At 40.6% G+C, this 17,143-nt stretch overlaps 1 protein-coding gene across 23 annotated transcripts in view; it reads left to right on the top strand.

Moving 5' to 3' along the window:
• Positions 1 to 17,143, top strand: part of Zcwpw2 (zinc finger CW-type and PWWP domain containing 2) — a 144,876-nt gene that overhangs the window by 49,276 nt on the left and 78,457 nt on the right. For 19 of the 23 annotated variants that reach the window (NR_190985.1, NM_001430700.1, NM_001430697.1 and 16 more), the window contains 1 exon segment: positions 15,702 to 15,816. Coding sequence is in view for 18 of the 23 variants with exons in the window: in NM_001430700.1 (NP_001417629.1) it covers positions 15,702 to 15,816 (115 nt within the window). In the remaining 5 variants the exon portion in view is untranslated. 23 annotated transcript variants of the gene reach the window in all.

Below are 17,143 nucleotides of genomic sequence, written 5' to 3'. Positions count from 1 at the left end.
GGAAATTTCCCCACTTTTCCCATGTGTTCGAGGCTCTTCCCCACTTTTTCTTCTATTGGTGTGAGTGTATTTGGTTTTATGTGGAGGTTCTTGATCCATTTGGACTTGAGCTGTGTACAGGGCGATAAGAATAGGTCGATCTGCATCTTCTACACGCTGACTGCCAGTTGAACTGGCACCATTTGTTGAAAATGCTATCTTTTTCCCATTGGATGGTTTTAACTCCTTTGTCAAAGATCAAGTGACCATAGGTGTGTGGGTTCATATCTGGGTCTTCAGTTCTATTGCACTGATCTATCTGCTTGTCTCTGTACCAATACCATACAGTTTTGTTTTGTTTTTTTAAATCACTATTGCTCTGTAATACTGCTTGAGGTCAGGGATGGTGATTCCCCCAGAAGTTCTTTAATTGTTGAGGATAGTTTTTGCTATTCTGTTTTTTTGTTATATCAAATGAATTTGTAAATTGCTCTTTCTAATTCTATGAAGAATTGAGTTGGAATTTTGTTGGGGATTGCATTGACTCTGTAGATTGCTTTCAGCAAGATGGCCATTTTTACAATATTTATTCTGCCAATCCATGGCATGGGAGATCTTTCCATCTTCTGTGAACTTCAAATTCTTTCTTCAGAGACTTGAAGTTCTTGTCATGTAGACCATTCACTTGCTTGGTTAGAACCATAGTGAGGTATTTTATATTATTTGTGACTATTGTGAAATGTGTTGTTTCCCTAATTTCTTTCTCAGCCTGTTTATCCTTTGAGTAGAGGAGGCTACTGATTTGTCTGAGTTAATTTTAGCTCCAGCCACTTTGTTGAAGTTGTTTTTCAGCTGTAGGAGTTCTCTGGTGGAACTTTTGTGGTCACTTAAATACACTATCATATCATCAGCAAGTTGTGTGTTTTGACTTCTTCCTTTCCAATTTGTATCCCTTTCATCTCCTTTTGTTGTCTGATTGATCTGGCTAGGACTTTGAGTACTATATTGAATAAGTAGAGAAAGAATGGGCAGCCTTGTCTAGTCCCTGATTATAGTGGGATTGCTTCAAGTTTCTCTCCATTTAGTTTGATGTTGGCTATTGGTTTGCTCTATATGGCTTTTACTATGTTTAGGTAAGGGCCTTGAATTCCTGATCTTTCCAGGACCTTTGTCATGAAGGAGTGTTGAATTTCGTCAAATGCTCTTTCAGTATATCATGAGATGATCATGTGTTTTTTTTTTCTTGGAGTTTGTTTATATAGTGGATTATTTTGATGGAGTTCCATATATTAAACCATTCCTGCATCCATATATTAAACCATTCCTGTATCCCTGGAATGAAGCCTATTTGATCATGATGGATGATTATTTTGATGTGTTCTTGGATTCCGTTCACTAGAATTTTATTGAGTATTTTTGCATTGATATTCATAAGGGAAATTGGTTTGAAGTTCCCTTTCTTTGTTGAGTCTTTGTGTGGTTTAGGTATATGTGTAATTGTGGCTTCATGGAAGGAACTGGATAGTGTTCGTTCTGTTTTCATTTTGTGTAATAGTTTGGAGAATATTGGTATTAGGTCTTCTATGCAGGTCTGATAGAATTCTGCACTAAACTCATCTGGTCCTAGGCTTTTTTTTGTTAGGAGACTTTTAATGAGTGCTTCTATTTCTTTAGGAGTTATGGAACTGTATAGTTGGTTTATCTGATCCTAATTTAACTTTGGTACCTGATATCTGTCTAGAAAACTGTCCATTTCCTGCAGATTTTCAAGTTTTGTTGAATATAGGCTTTTGTAGTAGCATCTGATGATTTTTTTGAATTTCCTCAGATTCTGTTGTTATGTCTCCTTTTCATTTCTGATTTTGTTAATTTGGATACACTCTCTGTGCCCTCTGGTTAGTCTGGCTAAGGGTTTATCTATCTTGTTGATTTTCCCAAAGAACCAGCTCCTGGTTTTGTTGATTCTTTATATAGTTCTTTTTGTTTCTATTTTGTTGATTTCAGCCCTGAGTTTTATTATTTCCTGCCTTCTTCTCCTCTTGGGTGTATTTTCTTCCTTTTGTTCTAGTGATTTTAGGTGTGCTGTCAAGCTGCTAGTGTATGCTCTCTCCAGTTTCTCTTTGGAGGCACTCAGAGCTATGAGTTTTCCTCTTAGTGCTGCTTTAATTGTGCCCCATAAGTTTGGGTATGTTGTGCCTTCATTTTCATTATATTCTAAAAAGTCTTTAATTTCTTTCTTGACCAAGTTATCGTTGAGTAGAGCATTGTTCAGCTTCCATGTGTATGCATGTAAGCTTCCTGTTGTTTTTGTTGTTAATAAAGACCAGTCTTAGTTCATGGTTATCTGATAGGATGCCTGGGACTTTTTCAATCTTCTTGTATCTGTTGCAGCCTGTTTTGTGACTAATTATATGGTCAGTTTTGGATAATGTACCATGAGGTGCTGAGAAGAAGGTATATTCTTTTGTTTTGGGATGAAATATTCTATAGTTATCTGTTAAATCCATTTGGTTGATAACTTCTGTTAGTTTCTGTGTCTCTGTTTAGTTTTTGTTTCCATTATCTGTTCATTGATGAGAATTGGGTGTTGAAGCCTCCCACTCTTATTGTGTGAGGTGCAATGTGTGCTTTGAACTTTAGTAAGGTTTCTTTTATGAATATAGGTGCCCTTGCATTTGGAGCATAGATATTTAGGATTGAAAGTTCATCTTGGTGGATTTTTTCCTTTGCTGAATATGAAATGTCCTTCTTTATGTTTTTTGATAACTTTTGGTTGAAAGTCGATTTTATTCAATATTAGAATGGCTACTCCAGCTTGTTTCTTGGTACCATTTGCTTGGAAAATTGTTTTCCAGTCTTTTACTCTGAGGTAGTGTCTGTCTTTGTTACTGAGGTGTGTTTCTTGTGTGCAGCAAAATGCTGGGTCCTCTTTACATATCCAGTCTGCTAGTCTATGTCTTTTTATTGGGGGATTGAGTCCATTGATATTGAGAGATATTAGGGACTAATGATTGTTGTTTCTTGTTACCTTTTTTGTTAGAGCTGGGATTATGTTTGTGTGGCTATCTTCTTTTGAAATTAGATTATTTTCTTGCTTTTTCCAGGGTGTAGTTTCCCTCTTTGTTTTGAAGTTTTCTATTACCCTTTGTAGGGCTGGATTTTTAGAAAGATAGTGTGTAAATTTGGTTTTATCATGGAATATCTTGGTTTTTCCATCTATGGTAATTGAGACTTTTGCTGGATATAGTTAGCCTGCCTTGGCATTTATGTTCTCTTAGGATCTGTGTGACATTTGCCCAGGATTTCTGGCTTTCATAGTCTCTGGTGAGAAGTAACATAGGTCTACCCTTATGTTACTTTACCTTTCCCCCTTACAGCTTTTAGTATTTTTTTTTTTTGTTGTTGTTGTTCTGTGTATTTGGTGTTTTGGCTATCATGTGACTGGAGGAATTTCTTTTCTGATGCAATCTATTTGGAGTTTGTAGGCTTCTTGTATGTTTGTGGGCATCTCTTTCTTTATGTTAGGTACATTTTCTTCTATAATTTTGTTGAAGGTATTTACTGACCCTTTAAGTTGGGAGTCTTCACTTTCTTCTATTATCCTTAGGTTTGGTCTTCTCATCGTGTCCTGAATTTCCTGGATGTTTTGGTTTAGGAACTTTTTGTGTTTTGAATTTTCTTTGACGGCTGTATCAATGTTTTCTATGGTATCTTCTGGCCCTGAGATTCTCTTTTCTATTTTTTGTATTCTGTTGGCAATGCTTGCGTCTATGACTTCTGATCTCTTTCCTAGATTTTTCATCTCCAGGGTTTTCTCCCTTTGAGATTTCCTTATTGTTTCTATTTTCATTTTTAGATCCTCAATGGTTTTGTTTAATTCCTTTACCAGTTTGGTTCTGTTTTCCTGTAATTCTTTATGGGACTTATGTGTTTCCTCTTTAAGGGCTTCTACCTGTTTACCTGTGTTGTCCTGTATTTCTTTAAGGGAGTCATTTAGGTCCTTCTTAAATTACTCCAACATCATCATGAGTTGTGATTTTAAATCAAAATCTTACTTTTCCATTGTGTTAGTGTATCCAGGGCTTGCTGTGGTGTACGTTGTGTGTGGTAGGTTCTGATGATACCAAGTGGCCTTGCTTAGGTTCTTGCCCTTGACTCTCACCATCTGCTTATCTCTGGTGTTAGCTAGTGTTGCTGTCTCTGACAATGACTTGACCCTCCTCTGAGTCTGTGTGTCAGCACTCCTGGAGACCCACTGTCTCCCAGCGGTATCTGGGTACAGAGAGCTGTGGTACCTGGTCAGCTCCAGGCGTGGCTAGAAACTGTAAGGATCCTGTCCCACACTGCTCCTAGGTTCCTGTGTCCAGAGGGCTCCAGGTGGATTCCTCTTGGGCCAAGAATATGTTCAGAGGTGGTGTTCTCCTTTGCACTCTCAGGATTGTCCACACTTCTGAGAATCCAGCTCTCTCCTTGCCGGATCTGTGTACAAAGAGCTATATCACAGGGTCACCTCCAGGTACAGGACACAAACACACTTATTATGAAGTCCTCTATAGAGTGATTTGATCCAGTTCATATTTTAGAAAGCACATGAACTCATCTGACTATTTTAACTAGAGGAGAAACTAATCATTTGTGTAGGAAATTGGAATATAAAAAAGTATGTTAAATTTCTACATTCTAACATTTAATATTGTGTTTTACTTATATAATTAGCTAAAAGAAAGCAAAATTGCACAAACAGGAAAGAAAAAAGCAAAATGATGGTTTTAAATTCGTATTTTATGTGAATAGGAACTTGAGTAAAAGCAGCTGTGAGTTGCCATCTGAGTACTGGACATTAAACCTGGGTCTCCTTGAAGAGCATCCAGCGCTCTGAACTACTGAATCATCTCTAGTTCCAATAATGTGTGTAGCATGATTGTGTGCCTGACAAGGCAGTGGGACCCAAATAGAAAACCTAATATGGACCCGCGGATCCCGGCCCGCAGCAGCTCTCTGCTCCCAAACCCCGTGGGAGAGAGACCTCACCGCCTGGTCAGGTGGGCACTCCTGAGGCTGCAGAGCGGAGGAGACCACCAACACTGCCCACCCATGCCCACATCCCTGGCCCAAGAGGAAACTGTATAAGGCCTCTGGGTTCCCGTAGGGGAGGGCCCAGGAGCGTCAGGACCCCTGCGCCTGAGACACCGCCGGAACCTGAAGGAAACAGACCTGATAAACAGTTCTCTGCACCCAAATCCCGTGGGAGGGAGAGCTAAACCTCCAGAGAGGCAGACACGCCTGGGAAACCAGAAGAGACTGCACTCTGCACACACATCTCGGACGCCAGAGGAAAACACCAAACGCCATCTGGAACCCTAGTGCACGGAAGCTCCCGGAAAGGGCGGCGCATATCTTCCTGGTTGCTGCCTGCGCAGAGAGCTCGTGGGCAGCACCCCGCGAGCAAACTTGAGCCTCGGGACCACAGGTAAGACCAACTTTTCTGCTGCAAGTGACCTGCCTGGTGAACTCAAGACACAGGCCCACAGGAACAGCTGAAGACCTGTAGAGAGGAAAAACTACACGTCCGAAAGCAGAACACTCTGTCCCCATAACTGGCTGAAAGAAAACAGGAAAACAGGTCTACAGCACTCCTGACACACAGGCTTATAGGACAGTCTAGCCACTGTCAGAAATAGCAGAACAAAGTAACACTAGAGATAATCTGATGGCGAGAGGCAAGCACAGGAACCCAAGCAACAGAAACCAAGACTACATGGCATCATCAGAGCCCAATTCTCCCACCAAAATAAACATGAAATATCCAAACACACCAGAAGAACAAGATCTAGTTTCAAAATCATATTTGATCAGGATGCTGGAGGACTTCAAGAAAGACGTGAAGAACTCCCTTAGAGAACAAGTAGAAGCCTACAGAGAGGAATCGCAAAAATGCCTGAAAGAATTCCAGGAAAACATAAATAAACAAGTAGAAACCCATAGAGAGGAGACACAAAAATCCCTGAAAGAATTCTAGGAAAATACAATCAAACAGTTGAAGGAATTAAAAATGGAAATAGAAGCAATCAAGAAAGAACACATGGAAACAACCCTGAATATAGAAAATCAAAAGAAGAGACAAGGAGCTGTAGATACAAGCTTCACCAACAGAATACAAGAGATGGAAGAGAGAACCTCGGGAGCAGAAGATTCCATAGAAATCATTGACTCAACTGTCAAAGATAATGTAAAGCGGAAAAAGCTACTGGTCCAAAACATACAGGAAATCCAGGACTCAATGAGAAGATCAAACCTAAGGATAATAGGTATAGAAGAGAGTGAAGACTCCCAGCTCAAAGGACCAGTAAATATCTTCAACAAAATCATAGAAGAAAACTTCCCTAACCTAAAAAAAGAGATACCCATAGGCATACAAGAAGCCTACAGAACTCCAAATAGATTGGACCAGAAAAGAAACACCTCCTGTCACATAATAGTCAAAACACCAAACGCACAAAATAAAGAAAGAATATTAAAAGCAGTAAGGGAAAAAGGCCAAGTAACATATAAAGGCAGACCTATCAGAATCACACCAGACTTTTTGCCAGAAACTATGAAGGCCAGAAGATCCTGGACAAATGTCATACAGACCCTAAGAGAACACAAGTGCCAGCCCAGGTTACTGTATCCTGCAAAACTCTCAATTAACATAGATGGAGAAACCAAGATATTCCATGACAAAACCAAATTTACACAATATCTTTCTACAAATCCAGCACTACAAAGGATAATAAAGGGTAAAGCCCAACATACGGAGGCAAGCTATACCCTAGAAGAAGCAAGAAACTAATCATCTTGGCAACAAAACAAAGAGAAGAAAAGCACACAAACATAACCTCACATCCAAATATGAATATAACAGGAAGCAATAATCACTATTCCTTAATATCTCTCAACATCAATGGCCTCAACTCCCCAATAAAAAGACATAGATTAACAAACTGGATATGCAACGAGGACCCTGCATTCTGCTGCCTACAGGAAACACACCTCAGAGACAAAGACAGACACTACCTCAGAGTGAAAGGCTGGAAAACAACTTTCCAAGCAAATGGTCAGAAGAAGCAAGCTGGAGTAGCCATTCTAATATCAAATAAAATCAATTTTCAATTAAAAGTCATCAAAAAAGATAAGGAAGGACACTTCATATTCATCAAAGGAAAAATCCACCAAGATGAACTCTCAATCCTAAATATCTATGCCCCAAATACAAGGGCACCTACATACGTAAAAGAAACCTTACTAAAGCTCAAAACACACATTGCACCTCACACAATAATAGTGGGAGATTTCAACACCCCACTCTCATCAATGGACAGATCATGGAAACAGAAATTAAACAGAGACGTAGACAGACTAAGAGAAGTCATGAGCCAAATGGACTTAACAGATATTTATAGAACATTCTATCCTAAAGCAAAAGGATATACCTTCTTCTCAGCTCCTCATGGTACTTTCTCCAAAATTGACCATATAGTTGGTCAAAAAACGGGCCTCAACAGGTACAGAAAGATAGAAATAATCCCATGCGTGCTATCAGACCACCACAGCCTAAAACTGGTCTTCAATAACAATAAGGGAAGAATGCCCACATATACGTGGAAATTGAACAATGCTCTACTCAATGATAACCTAGTCAAGGAAGAAATAAAGAAAGAAATTAAAAACTTTTTAGAATTTAATGAAAATGAAGGTACAACATACCCAAACTTATGGGACACAATGAAAGCTGTGCTAAGAGGAAAACTCATAGCGCTGTGTGCCTGCAGAAAGAAACAGGAAAGAGCATATGTCAGCAGCTTGACAACACACCTAAAAGCTCTAGAGCAAAAAGAAGCAAATACACCCAGGAGGAGTAGAAGGCAGGAAATAATCAAACTCAGAGCTGAAATCAACCAAGTAGAAACAAAAAGGACTATAGAAAGAATCAACAGAACCAAAAGTTGGTTCTTTGAGAAAATCAACAAGATAGATAAACCCTTAGCCAGACTAACGAGAGGACACAGAGAGTGTGTCCAAATTAACAAAATCAGAAATGAAAAGGGAGACATAACTACAGATTCAGAGGAAATTCAAAAAATCATCAGATCTTACTATAAAAGCTTATATTCAACAAAACTTGAAAATCTACAGGAAATGGACAATTTCCTAGACAAATATCAGGTACCGAAGTTAAATCAGGAACAGATAAACCAGTTAAACAACCCCATAACTCCTAAGGAAATAGAAGCAGTCATTAAAGGTCTCCCAACCAAAAAGAGCCCAGGTCCAGACGGGTTTAGTGCAGAATTCTATCAAACCTTCATAGAAGACCTCATACCAATATTATCCAAACTATTCCACAAAATTGAAACAGATGGATCACTCCCGAATTCCTTCTATGAAGCCACAATTACTCTTATACCTAAACCACACAAAGACCCAACAAAGAAAGAGAACTTCAGACCAATTTCCCTTATGAATATCGATGCAAATATACTCAATAAAATTCTGGCAAACCGAATCCAAGAGCACATCAAAACAATCATCCACCATGATCAAGTAGGCTTCATCCCAGGCATGCAGGGATGGTTTAATATACGGAAAACCATCAACGTGATCCATTATATAAACAAACTGAAAGAACAAAACCACATGATCATTTCATTAGATGCTGAGAAAGCATTTGACAAAATTCAACACCCCTTCATGATAAAAGTCCTGGAAAGAATAGGAATTCAAGGCCCATACCTAAACATAGTAAAAGCCATATACAGCAAACCAGTTGCTAACATTAAACTAAATGGAGAGAAACTTGAAGCAATCCCACTAAAATCAGGGACTAGACAAGGCTGCCCACTCTCTCCCTACTTATTCAATATAGTTCTTGAAGTTCTAGCCAGAGCAATCAGACAACAAAAGGAGGTCAAGGGGATACAGATCGGAAAAGAAGAAGTCAAAATATCACTATTTGCAGATGATATGATAGTTTATTTAAGTGATCCCAAAAGTCCCACCAGAGAACTACTAAAGCTGATAAACAACTTCAGCAAAGTGGCTGGGTATAAAATTAACTCAAATAAATCAGTAGCCTTCCTCTACACAAAAAAGAAACAAGCCGAGAAAGAAATTAAGGAAACGACACCCTTCATAATAGACCCAAATAATATAAAGTATCTCGGTGTGACTTTAACCAAGCAAGTAAAAGATCTGTACAATAAGAACTTCAAGACACTGAAGAAAGAAATTGAAGAAGACCTCAGAAGATGGAAAGATCTCCCATGCTCATGGATTGGCAGGATTAATATAGTAAAAATGGCCATTTTACCAAAAGCGATCTACAGATTCAATGCAATCCCCATCAAAATACCAATCCAATTCTTCAAAGAGTTAGACAGACAATTTGCAAATTCATCTGGAATAACAAAAAACCCAGGATAGCTAAAGCTATCCTCAACAATAAAAGGACTTCAGGGGGAATCACTATCCCTGAACTCAAGCAGTATTACAGAGCAATAGTGATAAAAACTGCATGGTATTGGTACAGAGACAGACAGATAGACCAATGGAATAGAATTGAAGACCCAGAAATGAACCCACACACCTATGGTCACTTGATTTTTGACAAAGGAGCCAAAACCATCCAATGGAAAAAAGATAGCATTTTCAGCAAATGGTGCTGGTTCAACTGGAGGGCAACATGTAGAAGAATGCAGATCGATCCATGCTTATCACCCTGTACAAAGCTTAAGTCCAAGTGGATCAAGGACCTCCACATCAAACCTGATACACTCAAACTAATAGAAGAAAAACTAGGGAAGCATCTGGAACACATGGGCACTGGAAAAAATTTCCTGAACAAAACACCAATGGCTTATGCTCTAAGATCAAGAATCAACAAATGGGATCTCATAAAACTGCAAAGCTTCTGTAAGGCAAAGGACACTGTGGTTAGGACAAATCAGCAACCAACAGCTTGGGAAAAAGATCTTTACCAATCCTACAACAGATAGAGGCCTTATATCCAAAATATACAAAGAACTCAAGAAGTTAGACCGCAGGGAGACAAATAACCCTATTAAAAAATGGGGTTCAGAGCTAAACAAAGAATTCACAGCTGAGGAATGCCGAATGGCTGAGAAACACCTAAAGAAATGTTCAACATCTTTAATCATAAGGGAAATGCAAATCAAAACAACCCTGAGATTTCACCTCACACCAGTGAGAATGGCTAAGATCAAAAACTCAGGTGACAGCAGATGCTGGCAAGGATGCAGAGAAAGAGGAACACTCCTCCATTGTTGGTGGGATTGCAGACTGGTACAACCATTCTGGAAATCAGTCTGGAGGTTCCTCAGAAAATTGGACATTGAACTGCCTGAGGATCCAGCTATACCTCTCTTGGGCATATACCCAAAAGATGCCCCAACATATAAAATAGACACGTGCTCCACTATGTTCATCGCAGCCTTATTTATAATAGCCAGAAGCTGGAAAGAACCCAGATGCCCTTCAACAGAGGAATGGATACAGAAAATGTGGTACATCTACACAATGGAATATTACTCAGCTATCAAAAACAATGACTTTATGAAATTTGTAGGCAAATGGTTGGAACTGGAAAATATCATCCTGAGTGAGCTAACCCAATCACAGAAAGACAGACATGGTATGCACTCACTGATAAGTGGCTATTAGCCCAAATGCTTGAATTACCCTAGATGCCTAGAACAAATGAAACTCAAGACGGATGATCAAAATGTGAATGCTTCACTCCTTCTCTAAAAGGGGAACAAGAATCCCCTTGGCAGGGAAGAGAGAGGCAAAGATTAAAACAGAGACTGAAGGAACTCCCATTCAGAGCCTGCCCCACATGTGGCCCATACATATACAGCCACCCAATTAGACAAGATGGATGAAGCAAAGAAGTGCAGACCGACAGGAGCCGGATGTAGATCGCTCCTGAGAGACACAGCCAGAATACAGCAAGTACAGAGGCGAATGCCAGCAGCAAACCACTGAACTGAGAATAGGACCCCCGTTGAAGGAATCAGAAAAAGAACTGGAAGAGCTTGAAGGGGCTCGAGACCCCATATGTACAACAATGCCAAGCAACCAGAGCTTCCAGGGACTAAGCCACTACCTAAAGACTATACATGGACTGACCCTGGACTCTGACCTCATAGGTAGCAATGAATATCCTAGTAAGAGCACCAGTGGAAGGGGAAGCCCTGGGTCCTGCTAGGACTGAACCCCCAGTGAATGGGATTGTTGGGGGGAGGGCGGCAATGGGGGGAGGGTTGGGAGGGGAACACCCATAAGGAAGGGGAGGGGGGAGGGGGATGTTTGCCCAGAAACCAAAGAATTATTATTATGTATTAAATAAATTTAAAAAAAGAAAACCTAATACGAACAGAGCTTTACTGAATAATACCTAAAATGGAAATTCAGTTATATCTCAGCTAGTGTGATTGCTGTGAACAAGTGACAATTTTGAAAATACAATTGTGATACTCATTTTTGATGACTATGTTGTAGACAATGCCCTGGTCTAAGTGTGTGAAGCAAAGCGTCAAGCCTGCTATGTAAAACTTCAAAATCCTACTCCAGCGACAGGAGATGAGCCTAAGGTGGAAAAGCAGAGTGCACTTTCCGGGGTGGAAGATGTAACTCAGAGGACGTCTGTGGGACTGACTGTTAGCAAAGCCTCAGTGTGAACGAGAACAGTCTCAGTATTTGTGGGAACTGGGACTTAGAGTGGTGGTGTTGGTCTGTAAATACACACGGTGTTAGCCAGAATACAGCAAATATAGAGGCGAATGCCAGCAGCAAACCACTGAACTGAGAATAGGTCCCCTATTGAAGGAATCAGAGAAAGAACTGGAAGAGCTTGAAGGGGCTCGAGACCCCAAAAGTACAACAATGCCAAGCAACCAGAGCTTCCAGGGACTAAGCCACTACCTAAAGACTATACATGGACTGACCCTGGACTCTGACCCCATAGGTAGCAATGAATATCCTAGTAAGAGCACCAGTGGAAGGGGAAGCCCTGGGTCCTGCTAAGACTGAACCCCCAGTGAACTAGTCTATGGGGGGAGGGCGGCAATGGGGGGAGGATTGGGAGGGGAACACCCATAAGGAAGGGGAGGGGGGAGGGGGATGTTTGCCCGGAAACCGGGAAAGGGAATAACACTCGAAATGTATATAAGAAATACTCAAGTTAATAAAAAAAAAATTAAAAAACAAAGTAAAAAAAAATACACACGGTGTTAATGATAAAACTCTAACAGTTAAAGCAGCTGTTTCTAACGTTACTACAGGAATGGAAGCCGGAGTGGAATCCATACACTCAAAGTGTCTCCCTGGCCCGTATCACCGTGCTCTCCTAGCTGGGCTGTTACTGTAGTCTGCTGAGCAGCCGTTCCACAGCTGCACTCACTTCTGCATAGCAGATCTCATCCAAGCAGTCAGACTGATTGTTGGTGGGCAATAAACAAAGCCAGGTATGGCGGTACGTGTGAGTCCAGTTCTCAGAGTGAGACGGGCATGGCAAGTTCCGGCCAGCCTGGGTATGAGTTAAGACCATGTCTCAGAAAGGGGGAAAGAGGCAGGCAAACATTTCCTCGAAGCTCTGCAGTGTCACTGCTCATGGTGGGTAGTGACCAAACACCTTTGATGGCTTCATGGCTCTCACTGTTCTGGCACTTTCCTTCTTTATCATTCTCTCTCTGCCACCCTGGGTTCTTTGATGCATCCCAAATATGTATCCATATCCGATCTTTGAGGATGTCTTCTCCAGAAACATTCTTCCCTTGAAGAGCTAAATGGCTGACTCCCCAACCTCCTTCAAGTCTTTGTTCAAAAGACACCATCTTAGTGGATCCTCTGCCCACCCTGCTGCTCTCACTCACTCTGCTTGGTGATTGCCCTTGCCTCCTGCCCTTGCCTCCTGCCCCGTAGGCCTGTTTTACCCCACACAGAGTTCACACAGTAGGCCAGAGATGAGTATTGTCTGCTCACTTACAGATCCCCAAGAAGGAGCTACATTGTGTTGAATCAATCAAAAAATTGCATAATCAGAAAGAAAGTTGAAAATAAAACACATATATATTAATAACAATGTAAAATAAATGCCTATACATTTTCAAGTGCTTATAAATGCATACTGTATTTGAAGAATAGAAAAAGCCCTACTTACAGTTGACTCAGTGAGAAAGAGTTCAGAGAATGGCAAAAACAGAAATTCAAAACCCCTAGAGCTTGAACCTGCCACCTGTTGAATAAAAAAAAAACTGTACAGTTGAGTCTAATTGTAGAATTAAAAATTCTTGGTGAAGTCAAGGCTCAACTGTTGAGCACCTTTGAAAAGTGTTAATTTGTCCAGCCACTAGGTGTCCTGTATCTACCATAAGTTCTTCCAGAAGCCCGGACAGACAGACAGAGTCACAGCTTTCTGGCTCCCTTCACTCTCTGTAGTTCATTGTAGCTAACGGTCCCAAGCTGTTTCTTTAAAGGTAGTCGCAGAGCATCTGTTCGGTTTTATGAAGATATTTCCACTGTACAGCTTGACTACATTATCATCATGACTACATTAGTGCTCCAGAGATATATGAACTAAAACACTAACATATATGTTTGAGACAAGATCTTGCTATATAGCTGTGGCTGGCCTAGAGCTCACTATGGAGACCAGACTGACTTTGAACTCACAGAGATCCACCTACCTCTCTCTACCTCCTGGGTGCTCGGGTTGAAGCTATGGGTCACCATGCCCTCCCTGACAGTCTTGATTTACATTTACAGTGTGAAAGCCAGCAAGATGGTTCTGTCTCCACACCTGATAACCTGAGCTTAATCCCTAGAACTGACCTGGTAGGAGGAGAGAACTAAGCTTCTCAAGTTGCCCTTTAGCTTCCAAACACACTGTGGCCGTACACAAAGCACAAAAACTGTAAACACTAAAGATTACAGTTAACAAATTGAGTTGATTACATTTTCATTCTTTTAAACTGAGAAATAACTTAGCAAATGAATCAAATTTACATTTTATGTAAAAAGTATTTTTGATTAAACTCTTTTAATGCTTCAATTATCAGTGATTGTTCAGAAGCATAGTTAAGAGGTGTTTTCTGAATGTTCTCAACGCTCAGTGAGATGTCAGACCCGTGGCACCACGAAAGATACAAAGAGAAACATCCACTGTCGTCATGGATCCTCGTTTGTAGCGGTGATAGTCATGGCCATCTGTAACTATGATGTATGTCAGAATGCAGCAGATCATTAAATGACAATGTTGGGCATAGTTGGAACACATAGTTGATTAATTTGGGGACTACAAGAATCATGTGGCATTCGAAAAGGACTTTGTACACAGTTTCATTCTGTGAGTAGAGAGGGACTGCTGTAGAGGCAGACAATTGTGTCACACACGCATCATTTCTTTTATCTAGGACAAGCTTAAGATCTTTATGCATGGGTAGTAAACTTGTATCAGTAGAATTATCCATATTCTCTTTGATGGCATTTTCAAAAGGAAAATTGTCATGCATTTTATAAATTGTAATATTTAAACACATAAACTTCCTAGCAATTAAAAATTTTAGAAAAATTGCTGTATAAGATGATTTATATTTTTAACTCAGATTTTTTTAAACATCTAGAAAATGTGCAATGTCTTATTAAAATGACACACACTGAGTTCTTCCTGTCATAGAAGCTATCATCCATTGTCTCCAGTAGTCCTCATGAAAGGTCTGTGGTTGGCCGCTCAGACTCACTTATTATATACACAGAGAGGCTGGGGCACAGTAGGAGGAGTGTGTGTGTGTGTGCCCAGACTCACATACTCACATATTATATACACAGAGAGGCTGGGGCACAGCAGGGGAAGTGTGTGTGTGTGTGTGTGTGTGTGTGCGCCCAGACTCACATACTCACATATTATATACACAGAGAGGCTGGGGCACAGTAGGAGGAGTGTGTATGTGTGTGTGTGTGTGTGCGTGTGTGTGTGTGTGTGTGTGTGCGCCCAGACTCACATACTCACATATTATATACACAGAGAGGCTGGGGCACAGTAGGAGGAGTGTGTGTGTGTGTGTGTGTGTGTGTGCCCAGACTCACATACTCACATATTATATACACAGAGAGGCTGGGGCACAGTAGGAGGAGTGTGTGTGTGTGTGTGTGTGTGTGTGTGTGTGTGTGTGCCCAGACTCACATACTCACATATTATATACATGGAGAGGCTGGACACAGCAGGTGAAATTTTGTGTGTGTGTGTGTGTGTGTGTGTGTGTGTGTGTAGGTCTGACACAATGCCAAAGTGAGTGCAAATAGAATTAAAGTTCTTACACTAAAAACATTGCTTTGTCATTCCCTACCACTTTACTCTCATTCTCTGTCACATAAAGTGAGGTTAACGTTACCCTTCAGATAAACTCTTCTGACTGCTTGCTTACCCTGGGAGTGTATCATATTATATCATATCAATGAGTGGGTTATTAATTTGCAAGATTCTCATAAGACTGTTAAGTTTTAAAGCAATAGAATAATAGCCAGATACCAAGCCTATGTGATATTTATATGGTGCTCAAATTAGACTTAGCTCCAGCAAGTGTTCCATCAAATATAGATTCTAAAACAAAATTAACATTTAAAACTAAACACTATTCCTTGTCTGAATTTATGCATTTCTGTAGACGGCAGAATGTAAGAATAAGAAGAGGTGGTATAGAAGTGCCCTCGAGGAAGCGTACCGACTCTACAGGTGTTCACCAGAGCAAAGACTAGCAGTGTGCTGCCGACCAACGCGGGGTATGCAGAGCTTCCTCCTCTCCTCATCCAAGCGGGCTCCCGGATGTGCGCCTCCTGTGTCTGCACACGTGACTCTGTCTTTTCCTTATTACAAACAGGCTTCTGTTCACCGTGAAGGGACGTTCAAGGGAATTGATAGCACGTGTCTTGTTCTCTGAGATTATTCTTAGTGACTAAACTCAGTTTCAACACAGGCCTGTAATTAGTGCTTTCTGCTATTTTGTTTACTCTTAGATTCCACAAACCATTGCTTCAAAACATATAATTAAAAATTAGAAACCACAGATTTAAATGTATTCCTCTTCTGGTAGTTCTGCAGGGATAGTCCGGGTTTTGTATTGGTTTTTTTTTGTTGTTGTTTTTTGTTGTTGTTGTTGTTTTTTTTTTTTTTGAGAGTGCAGTGTTTTCAAAATGCTTGATTTTAAAATAATTTCAAAGCAGGGGTGAATTTAATACAATTTTAGGATTGTTTTATTCTGTTCTCCTTATTTATTGTGGACATACCATGGTGTTCTAATGGAGGTCAGAGAACAACTTTAGGGGATCAGTTAACTCAGTTCTGTGAGGTGGGTCCTGGGGGTCAGTCAGAGTCAGGCAAGCGCCTTTACTGCCTGAACCCACTCGCAGGCTCACAGCTTCCTCTGAAAGTAGTTTTCCTCACATGTAACTGCAGGAGCCAGCGTCTCTTCTGGTGATGGTGACCAGAGCCACAATGCATGTCCTTTGTGTTCTCCTCACTTCCAGGCCAACTGAATGACTTGAAAATGTAGTAGGTAGATAGGTTTTTAAGATTGTTCTCAAATAAAAAGTTTCCTATACATATTTACTGAGAATGTATATGAAACTTTTCCAGTGGAGAAAAAGCTTCACCATTCCTGTAGGGTTCAGTTGAAGGCCAGAGCTTTACACAAAGCACTGTATTTTCCAAGTTAAGGTAATAGACAGAAGGCTGTGTGGGATGTAAAATTACTGTGATCACTGTACAAAAATATTTTAAAGCATATTTGAGTTTATTATAATTATTTTATAGGACAGTCATAATCTTTTTAAAGTTAAGTATGCCGTACCTACTAACTTTCGGGTGGGTGAATTTAAAGGCTATGCTTGATAAAGCATAACTATACTCATGAGCCTCACACTTGGTAGGCAAACCCCTCCCACTTGCTGGGTAAGCCCCTCCCACTTGCTGGGCAAGCCCCTCCCACTTGCTGGGCAAGCCCCTCCCACTAGCTGGGCAAACCCCTCCCACTTGCTCGGCAAACCCCTCCCACTTGCTCGGCAAACCCTCCAGTGGACTGCCTGCTCAGCCTGTGCTTTGCATTTGGAG

This window comes from Rattus norvegicus, chromosome 8 (genome assembly GCF_021556685.1).
Source record: "Rattus norvegicus strain SHRSP/BbbUtx chromosome 8, alternate assembly SHRSP_T2T, whole genome shotgun sequence".
Classification (NCBI taxonomy): domain Eukaryota; kingdom Metazoa; phylum Chordata; class Mammalia; order Rodentia; family Muridae; genus Rattus; species Rattus norvegicus.
Note: the sequence above shows the minus strand (reverse complement) of the source record. Positions and strands in the feature narration are given on the sequence as shown.